The 22,483-nt window shown below is 34.9% G+C and overlaps 2 protein-coding genes across 2 annotated transcripts in view; one reads left to right on the top strand and one right to left on the bottom strand.

Moving 5' to 3' along the window:
* The window catches only part of LOC115449022 (dynein heavy chain 8, axonemal), a 35,932-nt gene extending 33,606 nt beyond the window's left edge, over window positions 1–2,326 (top strand). Inside the window, 5 exon segments of the mRNA XM_030176696.2 lie at window positions 437–578; window positions 777–966; window positions 1,187–1,308; window positions 1,410–1,571; window positions 2,044–2,326. Of these exon segments, the coding sequence (XP_030032556.2) occupies window positions 437–578; window positions 777–966; window positions 1,187–1,308; window positions 1,410–1,571; window positions 2,044–2,169 (742 nt within the window). The 3' untranslated portion in view covers window positions 2,170–2,326.
* A 520-nt stretch (window positions 2,327–2,846) lies between these two features.
* Window positions 2,847–19,243, bottom strand: LOC115449025. Its single transcript, XM_030176697.2, is given in 8 exon segments — window positions 2,847–3,402; window positions 3,481–3,598; window positions 3,683–4,391; window positions 4,394–5,153; window positions 5,155–6,595; window positions 6,701–6,929; window positions 9,451–9,521; window positions 18,940–19,243. Coding segments are annotated over 6 exon segments (3,273 nt in total). The 5' UTR covers window positions 6,882–6,929; window positions 9,451–9,521; window positions 18,940–19,243; the 3' UTR covers window positions 2,847–3,338.
* Between the last annotated feature and the right edge of the window lie 3,240 nt (window positions 19,244–22,483).

The raw sequence follows: 22,483 nt of genomic DNA, 5'->3' as shown, positions 1-22,483 counted from the left end.
CAATGATCTATGTTTACAATAGTTTATTATTACACTATTATGTGTGTGGTCTTCGAAGTTCGTCGAGAGGCTTGTAAAGGTTTGTTTGTTAGGTTGTGGGTATAGATTTACAGTATATTCCATCTAAACACATCGGCAATGATAGTGTAGGGTATGAGGTTATTTTACCCGTGGGCGCTGTTTTATATCCTTATAGAATAGTAATAAGACCTATAATGACGTAAACACATAAGTGAGTACGTGTAAAGAGATATGCATTTAGCATATTACAACAACGGCCTCGGAGCTAAGCCATGTCTGAAACCTTATATGCTTTATGTTTGTTTACGCTAGAATGAGTACTCGGGCTAATCCTATATTGTATTAAACCCAGCCAGCGCTGCACCGTAATACGAGTAGATTACATTTGAGCTATTATTATTAACTTTCACTTCAGATTGAGATATTATGGAATGCTGAATTCAATGGTGATTTTCTTGCGTCAAGAAATCGATCGAATGCAGAAAGTGATTTCACTCGTGAGAACAACGTTAAGAGATTTGCTCTTGGCTATTGACGGCACTATAATTATGAATGAAGTAAGTCGATTGGGGCTATTTGTCGCACATTGTTTTCGAATTCAAATATTGTTGTCGAGTATTTTTGAAGGAAAAAAACTAAATTGAAATGTATTTATGTAAAATTATCTCAGGAAACACATTCACATAATTTATAAACGTAATAATCTGGCAAAAGTAAAATTAATTGACATTAAATCATAAATTTTGTTAATTTAGGCACTTCGTGACTCGTTGGATAGTATTTATGACGCAAAAGTGCCAAAGTTGTGGTTGAGGAGCTCATGGTCTTCATCCACACTCGGTTTCTGGTTCACCGAGTTCTTGGAAAGGAATATACAGTTTTCGACGTGGTGTTTTCAAGCAAGACCTTTCTCATTCTGGATGACCGGTTTTTTTAATCCTCAAGGTATAATGGATATTTCGAATCTATTGAATCCTCCCAATTTCTATCTTTAATTGAACATAAAGTCATCAAGTGGTATGAGAATAAACACTCGGAGTACTAGTACTCTTATTACTAGTCATAAGTTTCGTTTTGTGACTGTAGCAGCACTAAAATTAATAATACTAAAAACAGTTGACTACTAGTGTTTGGTAGTTCTACCTCGTATTAAATTTTCTTACAGGATTTTTGACGGCTATGCGTCAAGAGGTAACACGAGCACACAAAGGTTGGGCTTTGGATATGGTTTCATTGCACAATGATGTCACAAAGATTTACTACGAGGAGGTTAAGGCACCGCCACCAGTAAGCATACTATGATTTGTTACATGCCATTTTCAGTAAGATTATTAAAACCTTTTACCGGAAGGTTTAAGGAATTGCTAAGTTTAGTGTATTCTCCATAGGAAGGTGTTTTTATTCATGGCGTATTTTTGGACGGTGCTGGATGGGATCGTCGTAATATAAGACTCTGCGAGTCAACTCTAAAGGTTCTATATACTGCCCTGCCGGTAATACATGTGTATGCTATCAATTCTACTGCCCCCAAGGATCCGAAGTTATATCAGGTATCGTGTAAAATTCGTTTGTTAGTTTGTATGTCTGTATGCTAACGTCCTTTCTTTTGGAAAGTGTTTAAGGTGAGTTGAAATTAATTTAGGTATTGGAATAGTATGATATATTCAATATCCGCCCGGATAGTTACCACCGTAAACAAGATGTCAAAACCTACCATAGATGCCTACGTAAGTGAGTCGCGTCCCCGGATCAACCTGTGTATGTCCGGCTCCAACAGGCCGGCATAATTGTGTCAACTGCCGAGGGTTAATCATCTCTCGACAGTCGATATTCTATTGGACACCATTCTACTTACCATTCGGTGTAGTGGGGTCACTTTGCCGTACACGTATAAAAAATAGCATGTTTGTATGTCAATTAGACTAAATGTAATGTAGATAGAAATAGCGAAATTAGGTAATGTGTCCATATTAGAGTCGTAAGTTCAGTTCGTATCATTTATTCATACTGTTTTGTTGTCAGTGCCCAGTGTATAAGAAGCCTTGTCGTACCGGACTGACATTCATCACGCCCTTATGGCTGCCCACCATTAAAAACCCTGATCATTGGATTCTGAGAGGTGTAGCTATTTTGTGTGATATTAAATAGAATATTTTGTGGGTGATCCCAGATGTTCAAAACAAGTGTTCCTGTTTGTCGTCTTCCTTGATTCGGAGAGGCATATTTTTTATCATTATTATGTATTGTGTGTGGTATTATTATAATATTATGCATTTGATTTTTAATGGTAGGTATTAATAATTGTCTTATTATGTTTTTTATTATTTTGTGATATTACCGAAAATAAAACAAATAATTTTTTGAAATAATGTTAAAAGCATATGAGGTATTGCATTTTATTTATACTTATAAAATATGACAACTTTTATCCTACAATACTGTAGACATAGCTTACACAATAATTACATTCGGTCGGTAAATGGATGGTTTCGGTCATTTCATTACTTTGTTGTTGGCTTTTAAATATTATCCGACGTAAACTTATAAGCCAAAACTAAACTATTATTAAAACAATCTGTTTAACAATATCAATGGACGGAGCACATTCGCTGATGTTACACAACTGTCATCACATTTGCATGGAAGCTATCTATAGAGAGAGTATTTTACAAGGATTCTACGACAGAAGCATGTTTAACAATGATTCCATAATCACTGGTGAGTTATAATTTTTATATTTGATAAGGCGGCTTCTTGTATAAAGTCTAAAACTTTGGCAGTGATGAAGGTACTCAATGTGGAATTAGAACATCAGTCTGATTTAATTTTACAAGTTAAAGGTAGGAGATTCGCGAAGAACTATACAAATAGTAACGAGATCTAGCATTTCTAATGAAATGTTTTAACAATATTCGTTAGGCAGACTACACATATTAAATTAGATATTTCCTAAGTGTCTATAATACATACAGTCTTATCGTATCAGTATATCATACAAGCTAACATAAAATAGTAAGCTATTTACGTTACACCAGTGACATCCCTTAGCTCATATACTGAATAACGTGTATTATTGTATGGTCAAGCTAAAACGACACTAGCGTAAACTGATATTAAACAGTACATATTCTACAGCGTCTTTATAAAACATTTACTTACAAAGTAATATTTAATATTATTCGATTCTGTGTAAATCAACTTAACATACATGTATTTATTTAGCTTCAAAACAGTTGCCTTTGGCTAAAGTGAATATAATAGAAGGAATATTATTGCACATATACATTCTCTTTGGAAAATAAGGTTCCTCAGAAATTTTATTCCCTTTTACTGTCGCATCGAAAATTTCCGAGAGGTTCCACGGATCTTGACCTAGGTGCTCTGGAAAAAAACGTAGGCATTATCACAAGTAATCAATAAAATGCTTTAAACATTCGTATTGCTAATTATCATACATACCTTCTTCTTGAAAGCGTCAGTTCTATTTTTCCTTCTTTTACTTGTTTGAAAAGCGATATGGCTCCAGCATGGCTTAGCCCACGCGTTGGCACATTGTTGACTGACAAGATCTCGTCACCTAAAATCATAGAAAAAAGAAATAATACATTCTATCCTAGATAAGTAAGAGCAACGCGAACATCAATTATATTATTACACGTACCTTCAAAAATTGTACTCTTGTCGGCAGCTTGTCCATTTGGAAATACAGTCTTTACAAATATTCCCATTTGTCCTTTCGGCGAATCGATTCCGCCTACAATACTAAAACCGAGACTTTTATGCCCAGGCCCTTTCCAAAATTCAGCTTTATGTATGCTCGTATGTGCGTAATGCCCCCCATGTGGTCCTTCGTGATTCACTTGTGAATTATATTCTTGGTGTCGTGATACGTGACTTGGTGAACTTCGTTGTGATCCAACCCTATTGAAAAATCTATTTCGACTATTTCTTAATTGTTCCGGTATACTTTCAAAGGATCTGTTTTGATAGAGCCGTGGAACATGTTTTATGTAGTGTGATGAATTTTCTTTAGTTTCATTTGTTGTATTATCGCTGTAAACAGAATATTGACCAACTGCCGGTTGAGGTCTACTACTGTGAAGAGATATTGGCCGATAATTATTAGTATGATTTGACCGTGGCGTTGGTGAAGATCTCATAGAGATTTCGATGTTTGTAATGTTTTGTAGAGATGCAGAAGACTGTGAATAACAATGCTTTTCAAACAATTTTTCATCGTCACTCTTCTGATTTGAGTTTCTATGGTCATTATTTCCTTGAACGCCTCCTTCGCATTTTCGGTTAAGGTCTGTTCTATTGAGATCAGCTGAATGTCTATTGCTCGCAAAGTTTTCATTGAAATTATAAAATGGTTTTCTGTAGGAAAATGTGTTTCTATAGTAATTTGACTGGACGGCGAGGGTTTATGCACAGTTTGTGATATTATGTCAGGAGGATTAGCATGTGTTAGATTCTGTTGATCGTGACTTTGGCTGTTAATTATTTTGCTTAACGTGAACGGTGTTATCTCATCATGTGCCATAACGAGATCGACTTGATACCTTTGAAATAAAGCACCTTCTTCTGCAGTAGCTTCAGTAGAACACGAATTAACGATATGCTGGACTTCTTTTAAAGAAGATAAACCCCTTAACACCCTACCATTTACATTTACTATTTCATCGCCAATTCTGAGCCGGCCATCTCGGTGCGCTATTCCATCTAAGTCCAATTTAACAACTATATACCGAATTTCATAATTTAAACCACTACTGTCGAAATCTACTCTATGTTGTGCCAAATAAACTCCAAGGCTTTCATCCAATCTAGACTTTAATAATCGAATTTTTCGAAATCGTTTCGTACAGGGACCTCGACCAAAAATATCTGTCTCAGATATTTTATGAATTTGTGAGTTAGATTCAGTTAGTAGGTTACTTTCAGCGTTAGGAATGGATCTATTGTCTACAGGAAGAAGCTGTGAATGTAAAAACTTTATCTTTCTTGTCTGTACTCTTTCATCCAAAGTTATTGTTTTGTAAATATAAGGCGGCTTTTTACTAATTGTTTTCTTTGGAAGAGGCGGTGGTTTGGAATCATTGTGATCAACTATAAGATTGTGATGTACATTCGTATATTTTTTTCCTCTTTTCTTTCGTTTTCATATTGATATGAAACTGCTTTTCAACAGGAAATAAAGCACATGGTGTAGAACTTCTCCTCATCGGAACTTGCACCCTACTTATATTTATTTTATGGTTTAAACTTAGTTGTCTTGAAAATGTGCTATGAGTTGCTTCGAATCCGGAATCAATATTATGGTCCCGTCTTATCGGACCATTAGAGAGATGACTTAAATATCCTGGTGGGGAGTGGTTACTATGTTCGTCAGTGGGTCTACCATCACTGTCATATCCTGACTCATTAGAACTAACGTAATTACTTAAACGGTGAGCTTGAACTTCGCCATTCTCTGGTCCGTGATGAATACTGTGCGACGAAGATGCCAGTTCAGTTTTCAAATCTCTAATAGAATCAATAATTGAATTATACTCGTATACTGGTAAACTATTCCGGTTTCTGGGTATGAGCATAGGATCATAATCAATTGGTGCTCTTTGGGATATCATTGATGATCTCCTGGGTAAATCATCGGTGCGCCCTATTGCATAAGGAGCACTGTCGATTTCATTAATACTTTTTATAGAACTTCTAGTCAAATCGTAATCGCTCCTTAATGCACTATTATGTAAATTGTATGTATTATCTTCATGCATAGATATACTATCATTACTTTGGTATCTCTCCTCTGACCGTGAATTTGATGGGTATAGTCTTTCTTTTCTAAATTTAGGTGACCTTCGATCCATTCTTTCCGAAAAACTCTGCCTAACACTGCTGGCTCTTTGCTGCGACGCCATACTATTTTCTTCTGGTAGAACTGATAGTTTGGAGCGCAAAAATGCGTAAGGGAAATTCGGTTTCTTACATGCACCATTACTTGTTTGCCCATCGTTTAAATGGGGAATATTATCACAACTGACAGCTTTAGCTGATGATGCAACCAAAGATTCTTCAGGAAGTGACTTATTATATTTAGAGGGAGACATTTTATTTTCGTTATCGTTATTCTGTAAATCAATATCATCTGATGGGTCGTCAGCTTTGACGTATGTTGAAAGATGTGATGTAGAACAGCTTCTGTAGAGAGAGGGCCCATTTGCAACAGGATAACTTTCCGAGCTATTATGGGTATTCAAAGATTGTGATTTAGAAGAATTTAACATTCCTGTTGAACCCATTCGATGGAATAACGACTTAAAAGGACTAGGGGATCTATCTCTTGAACCACTTCTTATAGAATCTGTGTCATTATCTTTTTTCAATGAAGTTGAATCAGAACTACTTCGTCCCATTTTCCAATTAGGTTTCTTTTTGTATTGACCCGTTACTGTTGCGGAAACATCTTCTTTTATTTCCACTGTAGGTGGTGGTTCTGGCGATGTTTCTTTAACTTCAGGTTTTTTTAGCATTTCGAGTTTCTTGCCCATTCGACGACCCCATGTGGCAAACACTGTAAAATATAATGCACATTAGGTAATTGATAGGTTTTATAATACGAGCTATTTGGATTTTTTATAATGTTATTATAAAAAAATTATAATGGTATGGGTGATACCTTTTTTCATCTCCCTAACATCGTCCTCCATGACCATGGCTGGAAGAGCGGTTACAAGCGCGAAGTCGTGAGGCGGGTCGCTGGCGGCGTCGGCGGCGGCGGCGTCTCGTCGCGGAGACGGCGTCGTGACGGCTCGCGGCCCGGTCACTTCCCTACGCTTCGATCCGCGGAAGAGGCGCATGATGACCGATTACGCAACCATAGCGCCACACAGAACGCTCCGTCGATTCTGAAAAACCATGGCATTTTTAACACTTAATATGGTATTGGGTCATTGAACAATTAGGTCTGCCAATTATAAATCAAGACGTAAAATTTGGTTTGCGATAATGTACGTTTATTTGATTACGAAAATTTCTACATAGCCGTGTTTGTAATAAGAGTTCTTGATACATAGTTGTAACCTAGTTTGAGATGGGAGGTAATGATGTTACGGCGGTCCCTTTATAACTGTTTCCATAATTACTTAACCACGACTTAAATGGGCCTAGACGTCGTAATTAAATATGTATAATATGTTCTAATAGCGTTATATATTATTGAGAGGGTTGTTTAGTGACTAATAAAAGACAGTCAATAGCAACGGTTGCACAGAATCGCCGGAAATCCACATAACTTAAAGACGTCAGTCCTGTCTAATAACTAGCTGTTATTGCAACCAGTTCTGGATCACATGCCTCCTTTATTTTTCACTTAAGTCGACGGTACCTCTGTACGTGCTTAATAATAATATCTTGGTAAAACGTTTAATCTTATTTTAACGGTCGTCCGGTAGAGGAAACTGTAATGGATTAAAACACCACTTGTGTGTTTGCAGGAACTGTTACTAGTGATCGGTTGTTTTAATTTGCCCTACTGTCTTGAAGGATATATTTGTGGGAAATGTGGAAGCGCTCGTTTATTTGTTTGCGCTTTGCAAGGGCTAGAATGGAGCCACTTATTTTTAATCTATGGTGTCAGCGATGACGCAACGCGGGAGGAACTGAGAAAGCATCGTCTTCCGGCCGGATGCTAACGTCACTTTATAGTTATCGGCCGACGCGGTAAGGCAAGTAGCGACTGGTGACACGGCTCTTTGTCTATGTTGCCATGTCCATTTTATAATTTTTATGAATTACAAATTAATTAACTAATAAATAATTATGAGGAACGCCTTTATCCTGCTATGGAACATTAAGAGGCTATTAATAAGCTTTGAGTAATAAAAAGTATGGTCTCGTTGGCATGTCGGAATTGTTTATGCGTAGTGTACCTATCTTTAATATATCGTGAGAGAAATTAAAGTTTTATAGGTCCATGCGATTGCCGACAACTGCTTTATGAATGGATAATTTGAAGACATTTTGCATTATTCTTATATGATTCATACATACATACCCCTTATGATACTACTGTTGAATGGTGTTGAGGTGTATTATTAATATATATTTTTTTCATGTAGTTATTGACAATTTCTATCGTAATAATATCGTACGATAGCTTGGCATTGTGTTTATCAGGAATATAAATTGCTTTAGTCGCGGAATGGATTTTAATGATATTTTGCATACTTACAAAGAACCGGATTAATTATTAAAATATTATATTATTTGGTTTTCTTTCTCCCAAAAAAGTGCAGCACTACTCAGCATAGCAGGCTGCAGGATGTTCCGGGAAAGGTTGTTAATGTAGGCTTAGTCGCAAGCAAAAGTCAGTAAAAGTATTAATAAATGTTCTATTCTCTGTTGCGCATGCAGCTTTACCGCGGAACGGGATCTCCATTCTCCGAGCGGCGACACTCTTGGATTCGGTTAGGATATTTCAAATATCTTTGCACTTAAAATTCCTAGTGCATGGATACGGCGTAGTAACCATACTAGGACCTGATTTGTTTACGTACATAGATAGTAATTATATAGGTTTTTCACGGCGGCGCCAGCGCTGAGCGTGTAAGTAACTGCCAGCCTGTCCACCGTGCAATTACTGTGGTATTACTTATTTGCTGCTACCGGAAGCATTACTCGCTAAATTGTAAGAAATGATTGTGTCTATTTTTTACTCGTTTTGATTGCTTGTAGCTACATAATCGTGGCCATTGATGATCAAAGGTCTATGAAAGTGCCATAATTTTAGAGTAAATAAAATGTACCTATGCTCTTTGAATTAAGAACAATATTTTTTTTTCCATTACATCAACAATTATCTATTAATACTAAGCCGTCATACATTTACTTACTTATGTCGAAAAATATGTACAAGTTCTTCTTTTTTTTATCCTAACCACGATAAAAACGGACTGGGACGATCTTTTTTATAGTTTAAGTTGTTTGTTTTATTACATGGTAAATTATATTTTACATAAAAATAGCGTGGCACAAAGGTTTTGTTTGCGATATTACGAAGTGCCGGCGGAGTAGGTAGACGCATGGGGGTCGAGTTTGACGGACATTGACATCGAGCGAGTCTCGAGGCAGGTGTGCGTTAACTAATAGCGAGCTCACGATAATCTCCAGTATGCGTTGCTGTACGCGCAATATTTGAGACACTATGAGAATATTGCTAAAATGTTCCAAATTTGAAATGGGTGAAACTCTATTCATGCTATTCATACAACAAAGCTTTCACCAAACAGTTGTTAATTTATTAAGGTGAACTAAAATCAAGATGATTTATAGTTCGACTCGGCTGTAAGATTTTTATTATAAATCGACTCGTAAATCGGAATGTTATTTGAATATGGTAAACAAAGTTTACGTGGAGTGGTGACTCACCTTGCGCCAGTGCACATGGGGCAGCCGACACTAGAAGCGGTGCGGCCGCGGCGACGCGACGCGACGTTCGACTGAAAAAGTTTTAATTTATTACTACAAAACAAAGATAACATTGTTTTTGTCATAAAAAATATTTTATTATTTTTATACCATATTGCGTATAGAATTGCTTTGTTATAATTGTGTTATTTGAAATTGGTTAAACTTAATGCGGTGTTTTAAATTACTATAATTATTATTAATTGAATGATAGATCAAGTGGAAAAGTCAAAAAATTAATATCTGATAATTTTAAGATATCAATATATTGCAGTAAAGAACGGCTTAAATTAATAAAATTATTCAATGGTCATTTAGATATAATGAGGAAGGTACAAAAACCTTTCATATCATAATGCCAGAGGTGTCTAGGGATCGGAAACATAAAAATTCCATCACGTAGAGAATGTTTTGTCGCTATATATTGCAGGACAATAGGGCGGCATTGAAAGAGTGGCTAATGGCAATCTATAGAGTGAGTTTGAAGCGCGGCGCTCACCATGACATGCAAATAGACTCTCTTACTTCTAACGACGGCCTTTGCCTATAAAAACGTCCTCGGAGTAAACGTCCGATCGTGCCGCAAGCACAATTTATTTAACTCAAATGAGTCTTAACAACCTTTTTCCGTTTTAGTATTCCCACAGTTCTTCACAAAAAATATTATTTAAAAATATAAGTTTCTTTGCACTTCGTCATCGATTTGGTGCAGCTAAAGCATTTGAAGCAGCGACAATGTTAATTATTGAGAAGAAAAGGTTCACTAACATTTTGGTTAACGTTACTAATTGGTAATTAAAAGTTATTAGAGAGTTGATTAACAACAGAATCATGCATCATGCAGTTTGAGTCCGACTCATCTCCAAATAACTATGCAGTTGTTAAACCGACTGCAGATATCTTTGTGCTATTGATTATCGTAACATCGTAAACAGTAATTACTAATTAAACAAGATGTAATTAAAGCTTTCTAAATAGCGTAATATTTTTTAATAAGTTTATTTTTGTGATGTTTAGATGATTAACAATTTTATGATATTTTCCTTTTTAAGATAGAAATATAAATATGTAATTGAAAGTTGAAACTATTTAACAAGTCTTATTGTGCAAGTAACTATGTAAGTACATGAGGTCAATATAATTTAAAATCACTATCTATTGTTATGCCAACATTGTATAAAACTATGAACGTGTCGGGATTTTTCACACAAATTTACATAATGTGAAATAAAACACTTTTGTCGAGTTTTTGTAAAGCAATTACATCAGTTTATAGTTTGGAATATAAATTATATACCAAATACCTACACGTCTCGAAGCGAGTAACACGGTAACTATGTGATATAAGATAATGTTTTAAATAATTACGGTATTATCCCACGTATGAATAATATCGAAATAATCATAATTTTGATCGATTGAGCGTCACGTCGATGACTCACGTCTGATGGTAGTGTACCTTGAATTCGTAATATTTGATTTTCGAATCAGGCAATCCTTTGTGTATACTTTTCATTCGATAAATAATATTATTATTCGATGTCATCGAGAATTCAAAACCTATCGCAATACTACAGTTCACATAATAAATAGATGTAGTTGAACTAAGGTGTGTATAACCTGCGTACATTATCCTTAATGTGGGGGTGAATAGGTTGTGAACAATAGTTCACATTGATACGATTAGAAACGTTATACATTATTGTAATTCACTTTTAAATTACATATTGAAAGAGCGCATTCTAATGTAAAAACGATTATCTAGATTGTTAGAGTAAAGGACTTGATTCATAATACATAGCTTCAGATGAGAGTTTATCGTGAGTGGTAACGCGAGGAGAGCCAATAACCGCAAGCAGGAATAATTTGATATTCACGGTAGGTTTCTTAACTCCCAATACAAAACAAGCATGTACAAGACATAATATGAAATAATTTGTTAGTATAAGTTGGTTTTATATTGTATAGTGACTATTACACGTTTAGCGTGGCGTCAGTTTGGTTCGTGGTTTTGATTTAAATGAATTTATTATTCGTTTAATGTGTGGATTAAGAAGGATCAAAAAAGAATTAAATTCAGAATATCATATTTAGTTAAACCTTGTGGCCAAGGTTTTAGTTCATTGAACCGATCTCCTTCATTGTTTAATAGGATAAAAGTTAATGTGATTTTTTATTTACTTTGTCGCCATAATTTATAAATGTTGACGCTTTCGTTAATATATTTTATTTATGGTGTAAAAAAACTATAAAAACCAAATTTGGTAAGTGTAAACTACTCATTATTATTCTCAATAAAATGTTGGTGACAATAAAACGTCTGGCTCAGACTGTCCACTGTCGGTGACCTGCGAATTGTTACACACTACTGAATTGCTTTTTTAATGGCTTAGGTAGAGTTCTTCTGAGAAAGTGTAGATAGGATCACTTTTTACTCCACTACTGTATAATTGGATTAAATATTATACAACTACAGAAGGTTTCTCTTTAAAACACATAAATCAGATGAAGTGTTTGCTTCTAGAATTATTTTTCATACAAACACATGCGATAGAAACACTTCTTATCTAGACTTTAATGTATTAAGCGCTGGTGTGACACACGTAATACGAGTGTCGTGATTGGCGAATAATATTAATATGAATTAATTATCGACATAAGTCATTAGTTTGTGAAAGAAGTGTAAAATGTAACCGGTGACCTGGCGAATGTTCCGCAGCCATTCGAGTATCCTAACATCACAGCACTGTGCTTATCCGGGCCAAGATCGTCGGTATAAAGTTTCACTCAGTTAAAAGGAACGTTTATAATGTACTGATTACAGCGCCTTACCGCAAATCGCATCGCGGACTTGTTATTTTGTTTGTGCGTAACGCTTAAACGTATTTCAATGGCATGATATGAATTTTGTCGAGAATAAATCGAATTTGGTTTTTTATTAATTACACAGAGATTATGGGTTTTACGGGTAATTAACCTTTTGGTTTGACTACCAAATTATACAATCATTTTACTTAATAATTTCGTGGGCATCCTAAGTGATTCCTTACATGACCTTTTATATCTTCTTCGTTCGCTATTAGGTTATTTTGAAGTTCTGGCATTTAGATAAAATTACCAACATAAAATATTAACCGAGATTAGTTAATGGTTTACATCGATTAATCATAACAACTCCTACATAGAGTCACTACAGAATACCGAGCGTTGTAAATTAAGTCTATATTTAACATTGCCGACAAAAATCATGTGTATTATTTAAGTGATATTTATAATGTATACCGTTCTTATTTTCAATTTATTAGCGGAGCTTTTAATCTGCACAAGCCGGAATCCCAACTAGACATACGGATGCAAATAGTTCTGGAATTCTACACTTTGTAGTATTACTAGCTTTATATCTTTCAGTCGGTCTTTAATGTTTTTGCTAGCAGATTCCTGATGCAGACCATTTTATGTTCCCGGAACTGTTTAAATTATAGTACTTGTTGCGTGTTGATAATTTACTTTTTTAGAATTCCGCACAATACAGGCATTATAATATTATAAGCCAATCCCTTTTTTCGGGATTTTAATTTTCTGGTGTGTTTGCACTATGTAATTTAAATACTTCGACCTGAAACGCAGTTCTCAGTTTAGTAAGCATGAACTCGTTATATTTTGTTGGATAGTCTTACTTAGTCTGGCCGCTTTGAAGTTAGTCACGAGCTGCGACACAGCTATTGTTTGTAAGAACAAAATGGTGAACTACGTACATTGTACGTACATGTAGTAAGAGCGGGTCAAGTAGTGAACTTCAAGCCTTAGAATGCGCGTGTTGTTTGTACTTTGTAGTCATCACTCAATAGGATTTGGCCTTTAAATGCACTACCTGGGTGCCGTTTTTCTATTGTCATCGTGAATTTTTAATAAAACGGTCTGGTTATACATAATTGAATAAATTGGTTACTGACCGCAACAAAAAGACAACGAAAATGGCATGATTATTATCGGTGCATACTTGAGTTGTGGAGGCCTGCGTCCGTGTAAAAAACGTAACTTGGTAATGGTATCTGTGGAGTTATTGCGAAACGATTTTGTTTGTCGATTTAAAATAAGCTTTGCATAATATTGTACAATTATTTATAATGTTGTGATTTATTGTGGATTTCTATACGCAGATATGTTGGTAGTAGCCCTTTCGCAATATCTTCGGGTCTATCTAACCCCGTCTGTCAATGACTACTACGCGGATTGTATCATATACCGTTTAAACAAAGAATTATCTTACGAAAACAATACGCTACAAGAAGTGAGGCTATATCTGTATATAAACTTGAATAAAATCATACAAGTCACATGCCCTTGTAAAAGCGTATAAGTTAGCAATCAAATTAAGCTCAAAGGTTGCTTGTATTATGCAAGTACAGTGGTAATTTGTCGCGGATACAGTTAGGGAACGATTTACACGCGTGTGGGCGGGCGGGACGCGGCTCACTCGCGGCCCGTGGGCGGACGTAGCCATTGTGGAGAAATGATCCTCGGAAGTATATTCCTCCTACACCAAAATAAGGTTTTACGATCAACAACAAAACAAGCCTTAATAAAACTTTAACACCTTTACAACGCCACTATTAAATGTAACAAGAAGAAAGAATGTACCCGCGGTTAAGTTTCAGGTTTTTTATTTCCTATTTTGGCTAGCATTTTACCGTAATATTAATCGCATTTGTTTTGTTTAAAGATAATTTGTTGGTATCTTAGATAAGAATCTTAGATAGAGTCGATTAGATGAAATTAAATGTGATGTACCAACGGCAGCTGTATTGAAAATTAAATGGCTCCGCGTTGCGTAAATCTAGTGTAGGTAAATCAAACACGTCCAGCTATGAGACATTAATAGCTAGCAATAAAACAAACTCGGCTATTTCCTGTCACAGAATTGGATCCCAAGCTCTTTACATTCAAGATATTTACGATTAGGAATTAGCATAAAGTAATCATTATCCAGGAGATAATGTTTGATGTTACGTGATGTAATCTGTTCAATTCAGGGTCGACGGATTAATTTTATGTGATAGTGGAGGTGTTATTATTTTTGTTTTAGCTCGTGCCAATGTATTATAAAGAGAGAGGTTGTTTAGGTGGCTAGCCTTGCAGCCTACTTTGTTTCAGATATGGACGATTAGCACATATGATGTAGATTCATGTGGAACCTAAATATGAAATAACGGGTGATCTTTATGCAAAAATATGCGTAGTAATTACGTTTAAATTGTTATAACTTTCTGCAATCTTTTCATCATTCATAATGAACTGACTTTTACAAGCGAAGTAGATCGGATCATGACGCTTGGTTTTATTGTGTGGAACTCGCGATTCTAATTTGTTACACTTGTGATGTACAGAATTTATCAATTAAGTAGAGCCATTAGTTTAAAAAGTTCGCTATGCTTCACGGTCACGCGGTATTTTGGATGAAGCATTTCAATACATTATGTATAAAGCCGTAAATTAAGAATTCTTGGTCACAGTCGCAGTGATTGTTCACCTACATTTAAAATGTATTCGTTATCAAACAACATTGTTTATTTTTAATTCGAATCGAGTACGTCGAACTTTTATTAATGTGTATGTAGGAAGACTAATATACGCAGGCGAGTAAATGGGTCCTGAGGTGTTATTTATACGTTTTGTAAAAAATTATGTCGGCATCCAAATCTAAACCCAAAATCTTTTATAATTTTGACACAGACAAAACTATGTAAGCAGTTCTATATATTTTATACCATACTTCTTTTCACTGTGGTCAATAGTCATTCGATGGACACTTGACTAGCTCTACATTGTACTATTTTTTTAGTAGAGTCAAAACAAAAACAAACCAAACACACAACACGTCTTTATCCCAGAAGGCGTAGGCAGAGGTGCTACCAGGGCACCCACTTATCGCGTGTTCCGCCATTCATAATGTGATAAGCATCCACATTTCGCCATGCTTTTCGTCCCATGGCCATGTTAGAGCCTAGCCAAATCGAGCATAAATTTCGGACTCCGAGTAGAAACTTAATAGAAAAACACAATATAATTTTGACCGATTATTGATTCGAACCTGGTATTTCAGAGCACTAGTTATACCGTGCACGCATTACAACGATGCGACCACGGTAGTCAGTTTCAGAGTCTACAATAAAAAACGAATATGTAAGACATTACGTATTTCCGAGCACTGATTGTAGTATAAATGCATGATGACATTTAACACTCATAATGAAGCACATTGTTTGTATGATCTTTATGCTTCATTGAAATTAGTGTAACGCGTTCGATTACCTAAAAACTGTTGCGTGTTGGCGCGATTGTAATAACTTGTTAGATTCAGTGAAAGCCGCATTATTACTCAATAGCTGTAATAGGTTTAGAAAAAAGATAACCGACCTGCTCCGACGACTCAAGCATCTTTCATTAGTAAAAATTAAAATTCCAATTAATATTTATCTTTGCTCTTTGAAACCTGTTCGCTTCCGGAATTACGCCGAACCAGTCTGGCGCCCAATTTGTTTTTTATCTTTTATGAAGTTCCACTGGCTCGCCCACAGTCACTTTTCGTGCATCAAAAGCGACAAGAAAATGTTAGATTATAATTAATCATGATAAATGTAAGAAACCACTTGTAATCTGTTGTTTTTGTGAAATATTAGCCATAATAAAATTAAGTAATAACCATAAACTATGTGTGTTGGTTGTATTACATTGTATTCTTGATCTGTCTTTTGTTGTATCGGGAACTTAGATGGTTTATATGCCACGATACTCAGACTTTTAACAAATATAAGAGATTCGCTCCAACGTTTATCTTTGTGCAGGAAAGGAACCCAAGACCACACGTTTCATAACCGCTCATCGTCTACTGTACCATAAAGACTGGCTTATCGTAGGTTTTAACTAAGTGGTATAAAAACAAAATATCCTGCAGATTATGCGCCATGAACTAATGAACGAGCCATCTTGGCCACTGTTATCTTATTGCGTACGGTCAAATGCATTATTTTGTACTGATAACTCCGCAGCAAAGCCTAACTTGTATGGAACTATTTACAATCATATTAAAACAGTTTACTTTTATTAAAATATTTATCTGGAACTTACCAGTTCATATTAATCGAGTGCTATTATATAGGAATGTTTATTAAATACACGATTACAAAATTACAACTCTGGCGATATTTAAACTTGATTTACAATGTGATGCATTTATTGACCAATGCAAAAAATTATTGGATATTTATCACAATTTTATTAAGAAATAAATGAATTAAACATATAACACAGAGATAAATTAGTTACAATCTAACTGTGTTACCAAATAATTAGAACCAAATTAAAGACTGTGGTGACACTTTTTTGCAATAATACGTTATGAAATGTGGAACATCATAAATCGACTTGTTTACTAGCGACGGGCAATGTTGATGAATTATCCAAATTAATACGCGAGACGCTCCGATGGCATTCAGGTCGCAGATGCGTGCGCTCAATACGGGCCATTGCGAACGCACTCATTTGGCTCGCAGTTTTACATAAAAACTCTGTGTTTGCAGATTAACAACCATACAAATACACGGAATCATACGTATCTTTCAGTTCAATCAGCGTATCTTTATAAATACAATTCTAACGAACAGCATAAGAATTTGTAAAAAATTAAGTGATATCGTCTGGACAAATTACGTTAAGTTTTTTATCTTACAATTATTCATTAGGCTTCTTGTCGGAACCTAGTGTAAAGAATTTTTATATTATATAGGCATAATTCTCAATTACTGCGAACGATTTATTCAAAGCCTTGAACAAATCAACTGATGGTTCAAGGTGTATCTATTTAATTGATTTATGACTAATATAACATGTATAAGTATTGGATTTTTGTTTAGATTGTGTTTAATGGAAATTCGAACCGAATGCATTACTTATACTTAACAATTAGTACAAATTCAAACCAAATAAGCGGCCCATTGAATAAAATGGTACAGTATGGTTGAAAGATTCATAGGGAGTGATCTTAAAAGCTTTTTATAGTTCCTTAGTTCCAATGAGCGATGCAATAATCACGTTCTCTGTGAGTTTATTATAGCCAGCGGTCAGGAGTCGTAAAGATATGTAACAGAATGCGCCAGTCACTGCAAGGGTGATACAGAGATTGTGAGCTTGGATGCATGCAATATTTGAATGGAGCGCACTGACATGATTTTCAATATTTTAATAATGCTGATTATCTACTCAAACAGCCGACATGTGTCTTTATTGTAGCATTAACATTTATATGAATTTAAACGTCAATTAAAGGTTTCCTTTAAAATAATATTGGTTTGATTGAAAATGTAGCTTATAATAATTATTATATATTTTTTGTAACTCTGCTTAATATGCATTTTAAGATGTTAGTACGTTGGAGTGTTTGTTAGATGTTAACACATATCGATTAACTTTCTACATGTTTTAGATAAAATTGTGACTTGTACTTAAAAAACTAAGACCTGGATATCATTTACGCCATTTTTATTTCGACGAAGAGCTACAGGAGCAGCAGGACTTAAAAAGGTTTTCACGTGGGCGGGGCCGCGAGCAAATGCTAGTAATTTAAATAAATTTAAATTAAACAATTATCCAGACAGATATATAATTTTTATTATAATTTACTTTTCCTAAATTCATATACCTAAGTATAGCAGTCATACATTATAGTCGGAAATATTAATAGTGAACTTGTTTAAAATCGTTAAATGTACATTTTTCTAAAAAATTCTTGCGACTCTACAAAATTTTCTGATAGAAAACACTATCAAAACGAAAAAGGATAAAATAAAATACACTAGACGCGACGCAGTAATAAAATCAAGCTGGATTCTTTTAATACCAGCTGTTCTTTCTATTTGTTCAGGAAACTCTTTTATGTCTGTCCGTGGCATAAATATACACATGTGTCTTCAGATGTTCTCTCTAAAACTCTACGTAATCGGCTTCAAATAAAATTTTACTTTTCTTTAAAGTTGTGTAGAGTCTTCCGTGCCATAAGTTACTGTAGGTTTAATTTTGATAGTAATCAGTTAATTTTATTACCCACTTATCATACTTATAATAAAAATGAGACTCCTAAACAGTAAACCATATCAACTGACCCAGTTATTTACTGAGCAGAATATTTTAATTTTTTATAATTTTTTATTTGCCTTGGAATTAGACTGTAGATAGTTACTTAATTACATAGATAATTTAAACTTTTTTGTATGAAAAGGTTAATTATTTTGACACTCAGTCGATTAATTATTCATGGAATAAATTGTATAACCACGTTGTAACTTATTATCTCTATTTAAGGTCGCAATTGGTATTTATAGGCGATCAGGAACAATAACAAGTACGTATAACATTTGCATTATTTTAAAGTAATACAAAATTAATTAAACTTACTGTCACTTGAACCAGCAAATCCTGAAATAATATTATGTAGAGACGGAATTATAAATCACATGTCAAACACAACACTTGTATCTATTAGCGGTCAGGGTTTAGTCACAGTCACGACGCGGTGGAGAGTTCACGTTATCACTGCGTAGTCTCTCGTGTGTAAATACATACGGATCGATCCGAATGCGGGAATGTTTTGATAAGGGCGGGCACGGCACGGTGCGGACACGGGCTCGTAGAGCGGCAGAGCTGCGGCGGCACACGGCGCGGCGTGGCGACGGGCGGGCACGGTGCGCGCGACTCGACTGCCGGCTCGCGGAGCCCGGCATCTACGCTGCGTACAACACGCGCCCTGCAGAGTGCCGCCTGCACACGTCGCGTCGCGCTCGCTCCGCGGCTGCGGCCTCAGCTACACTCCTCACTCTGGAACCTTTACTCTTACTATGCGCAATGATAACCCGAACACCGCGTTCCATGCACGCGACAAGTGCATTCATTCATTCGGCCCGATTTAACATTTCGAACAATGGATTTATGAATATAGCAGTAAGATAACGGCCATTGTTTTAGGCCAGCATTGTGATGCGGTAAATTAGATCGCTGAAGTTGCGTCTTTAAATTGAGATGTCCAACTGAATGACAGGGTAATTATATTATGGCACTTAAAGGTATTGCAATAAGATGAACAATTCAATATTACGTTTGTGTTTACATCTCAAGTATTTTGTTATCGTCTTCGTATGCAAAAGTTTTATTGCGTAAGATTCAAGAACAATAAAACATTTTATAAATCGTATGTACAATAATCATAATGTCTTTCTTGAAAATTGTAGTATTGTTATTTTTTTGGGTCATTTAAAACATAATAAAATAGGAAACACTTACAGGATATTTTTTGTCTGACTGCCTGCCTCTTTGTTCGTGCATTGTTCAATGCATTATGACTCTATTTATAAAATGTTTTGAGGTGGCAAGTTCAAATCCATAATCATTCTTGAATCAACTATTTATTGTTGGGAAAAATACATTTCATGTTTACGCTATAACAGTAAAAGCTTTCCAAAATGTAATTTCGCATCACTAACTGGTCATTAATACCCAATAGAGTACGTAATAAATAAGCGGTTAACGTTTGAAATTCGGTATGAAAGAAATTATACATAATAGAAGAAATAAAGACAAACATAATGTTCGGGAAAATTACATAATTTATCATTTTTAGAATATAATTTTTTATGCGTGCGTGTATATTTTTCTAGACTGTATGTAAGTTTTTGAGTACCTAAATAATAATTATTATATGATTACATTGTTTATATAAATGAAAAGATCCACCTATGTGGCATTCTGTGTACGCCAAAGATCTACCCAATGTAATAACTATTACATATTATTATATGCGGGATGTGTAGAAACTTTTACTGTTTAATTCCTTTTCGTAAAGTAGCGTTTACGATGTCGGTCGTAAAATTTTAAGTGTCTATTAATACGCGCGTGTGCGGTCACCTTTATATTACTTTTATGTTAGTACCTGTGGTTATATTATGTATAATGTACTTTCATTGTCAATAGACTTTCATTTCGTTTCAGTTTTTATGCACTCAAATCGATTCTTGAGATGGCGGACAGTCGACACACAATAAACATCGAGATGTTTAAAAAACTACTAGCTCGCGTTCATTCCTAATATTTTCTTTTGTTTTTAGAAACTCCCTGTTAACGTGTTTATGAAGTTAACCTACTTCTGGTGTAATGACTTCATGATTTGCAAGCAGAAAGTTTTCCTTGATGTTTTTGTTTAACTTTTTTAACGACTTTTCTGAATTAGGATGGTATTGGCGGTATTCAATGTTTAAAAGATGTTTTTCAACCAAGTTATTCCGTCACCTACCAATGGTATCTAAGCAAGTAAAAACTAAGTCAGTAAGTGGAGATTATAGGTTTGAGTTGACTTAAACATTATGCTTAATTTTTATAATAGCTTTAGACACAATTGAGCGATAAAGCAAAGCGATGCGGCATCGTAAAAAATATAGAGATGCTACAAAGATGTTTTAAAATTGCAGTGCTATGTTAGTGTATAATTTATATGGTATATGAAATGTGGAAAGGGGTTTAACTATGCGTATCGGAGTCAATGGCGCAATAGTGCTGCCGTCAAGAACAAAAAAGATAATTCAAACTGTACGCCGTTGCTGGCCGGCTTGGTCCATATTTTGATACATATGAAGTAGATAGAGACATCGCAAGAAACGTAGTGTCAAATTAAATCACGACTATACTATCTAATTTGGATTAATGCTCATAAATGGCCTGAATCTGCAATATTGAGTTAGATGGTAAGCGTCTCGTAGGTACGTAGAGTCCACTGTCTATAAATACAGAAATTGTTCAGTTTTGCTGACAAGCAGTAACATAACACTGTTGTATCTCTGTTGTAAAATATTTTATCAAAGTAATTATTTACCGTTAATTATAAGATATATCATCGAATATGTCGGTATGACAAGTGCAATACAATGTCATATTATACAACACAATTGTGATTCGGGATTAATAATTAGTAATGTAGAGCATTTAAAATATACTATAAAAGTCGTCACTTATACATAATTAAAATATATTATTATTTTAGTTGAAAATAAAAATATGTGGCAGTTAGGCTTATGATGCTAGAATTACATGTGAAGTGTCAGGACTGTTTGACTTATTCACACGTTCCAAGCGTGTCTCGCGTGTCTTTTTCTTATTGGCATCTTATCTTTGATAAAATTATTCGAATTTTTATATATTCTCAATAAAAATGACTCTTGCTATTAATTGATGCTATTTTTAACAGTAGTTGGACTTCTTTGGAAATGTGACGAATACAGACAGTCATTGATGATATCAAAACTTCGATAAATGTAGAGTCTATTGAAAAATGGATAGTTTAACCTAATAAATGTACTTCGGATGTATGTCTATAATGGAGAAGGATAATTGACCAAGATTTTGCGATTTATTGGGTAATGTAATGAGGTATTATGTCGAGATTTAAAAGACGTTGTATTTTTTCAGGGACATCAGAATCATTCCGGGTTCCTTTATTGGACGGACTTAATTTTGTGCAGTCAGTTTATTAATTAGCTGAATAACAAAGCGTGCGGCTTCTGTGTGGCGGTAAGCAACACCTTTAGCGTTGCAGTGCCATATTTTATTCACCAAATACTTTTACTGGGTTGCCTTCATCATCCTGAGATATGATTTGAATACTCAAGCCTCACAATAGCAAGTAATTTCACTGGCATCAATGTCTTGTAAACCGGAACATAATGCTTACACGGCTACTTGTAGTAAAAATAAAAGGAATGGTGAGCGTGTTTGCGTACCCGGACGCATGAGACTTACCATAAATATTTCACAAACATATACAGACTTTTGGTTTTATTTAATTTAAATTATTTTTAACTTTATATTTTCTTTATTTTAACGTTATTACAAGTCGGGCCAATTCTGTTTGTGTTAACATTTAAATGGCATATCGATTGCGTAAATACTTTCGTAA

Source organism: Manduca sexta, chromosome 25 (genome assembly GCF_014839805.1).
Source record: "Manduca sexta isolate Smith_Timp_Sample1 chromosome 25, JHU_Msex_v1.0, whole genome shotgun sequence".
NCBI lineage: Eukaryota > Metazoa > Arthropoda > Insecta > Lepidoptera > Sphingidae > Manduca > Manduca sexta.
The sequence above is the reverse complement of the archived record's forward strand: the minus strand, read 5'-3'. Positions and strand labels throughout refer to the sequence as shown.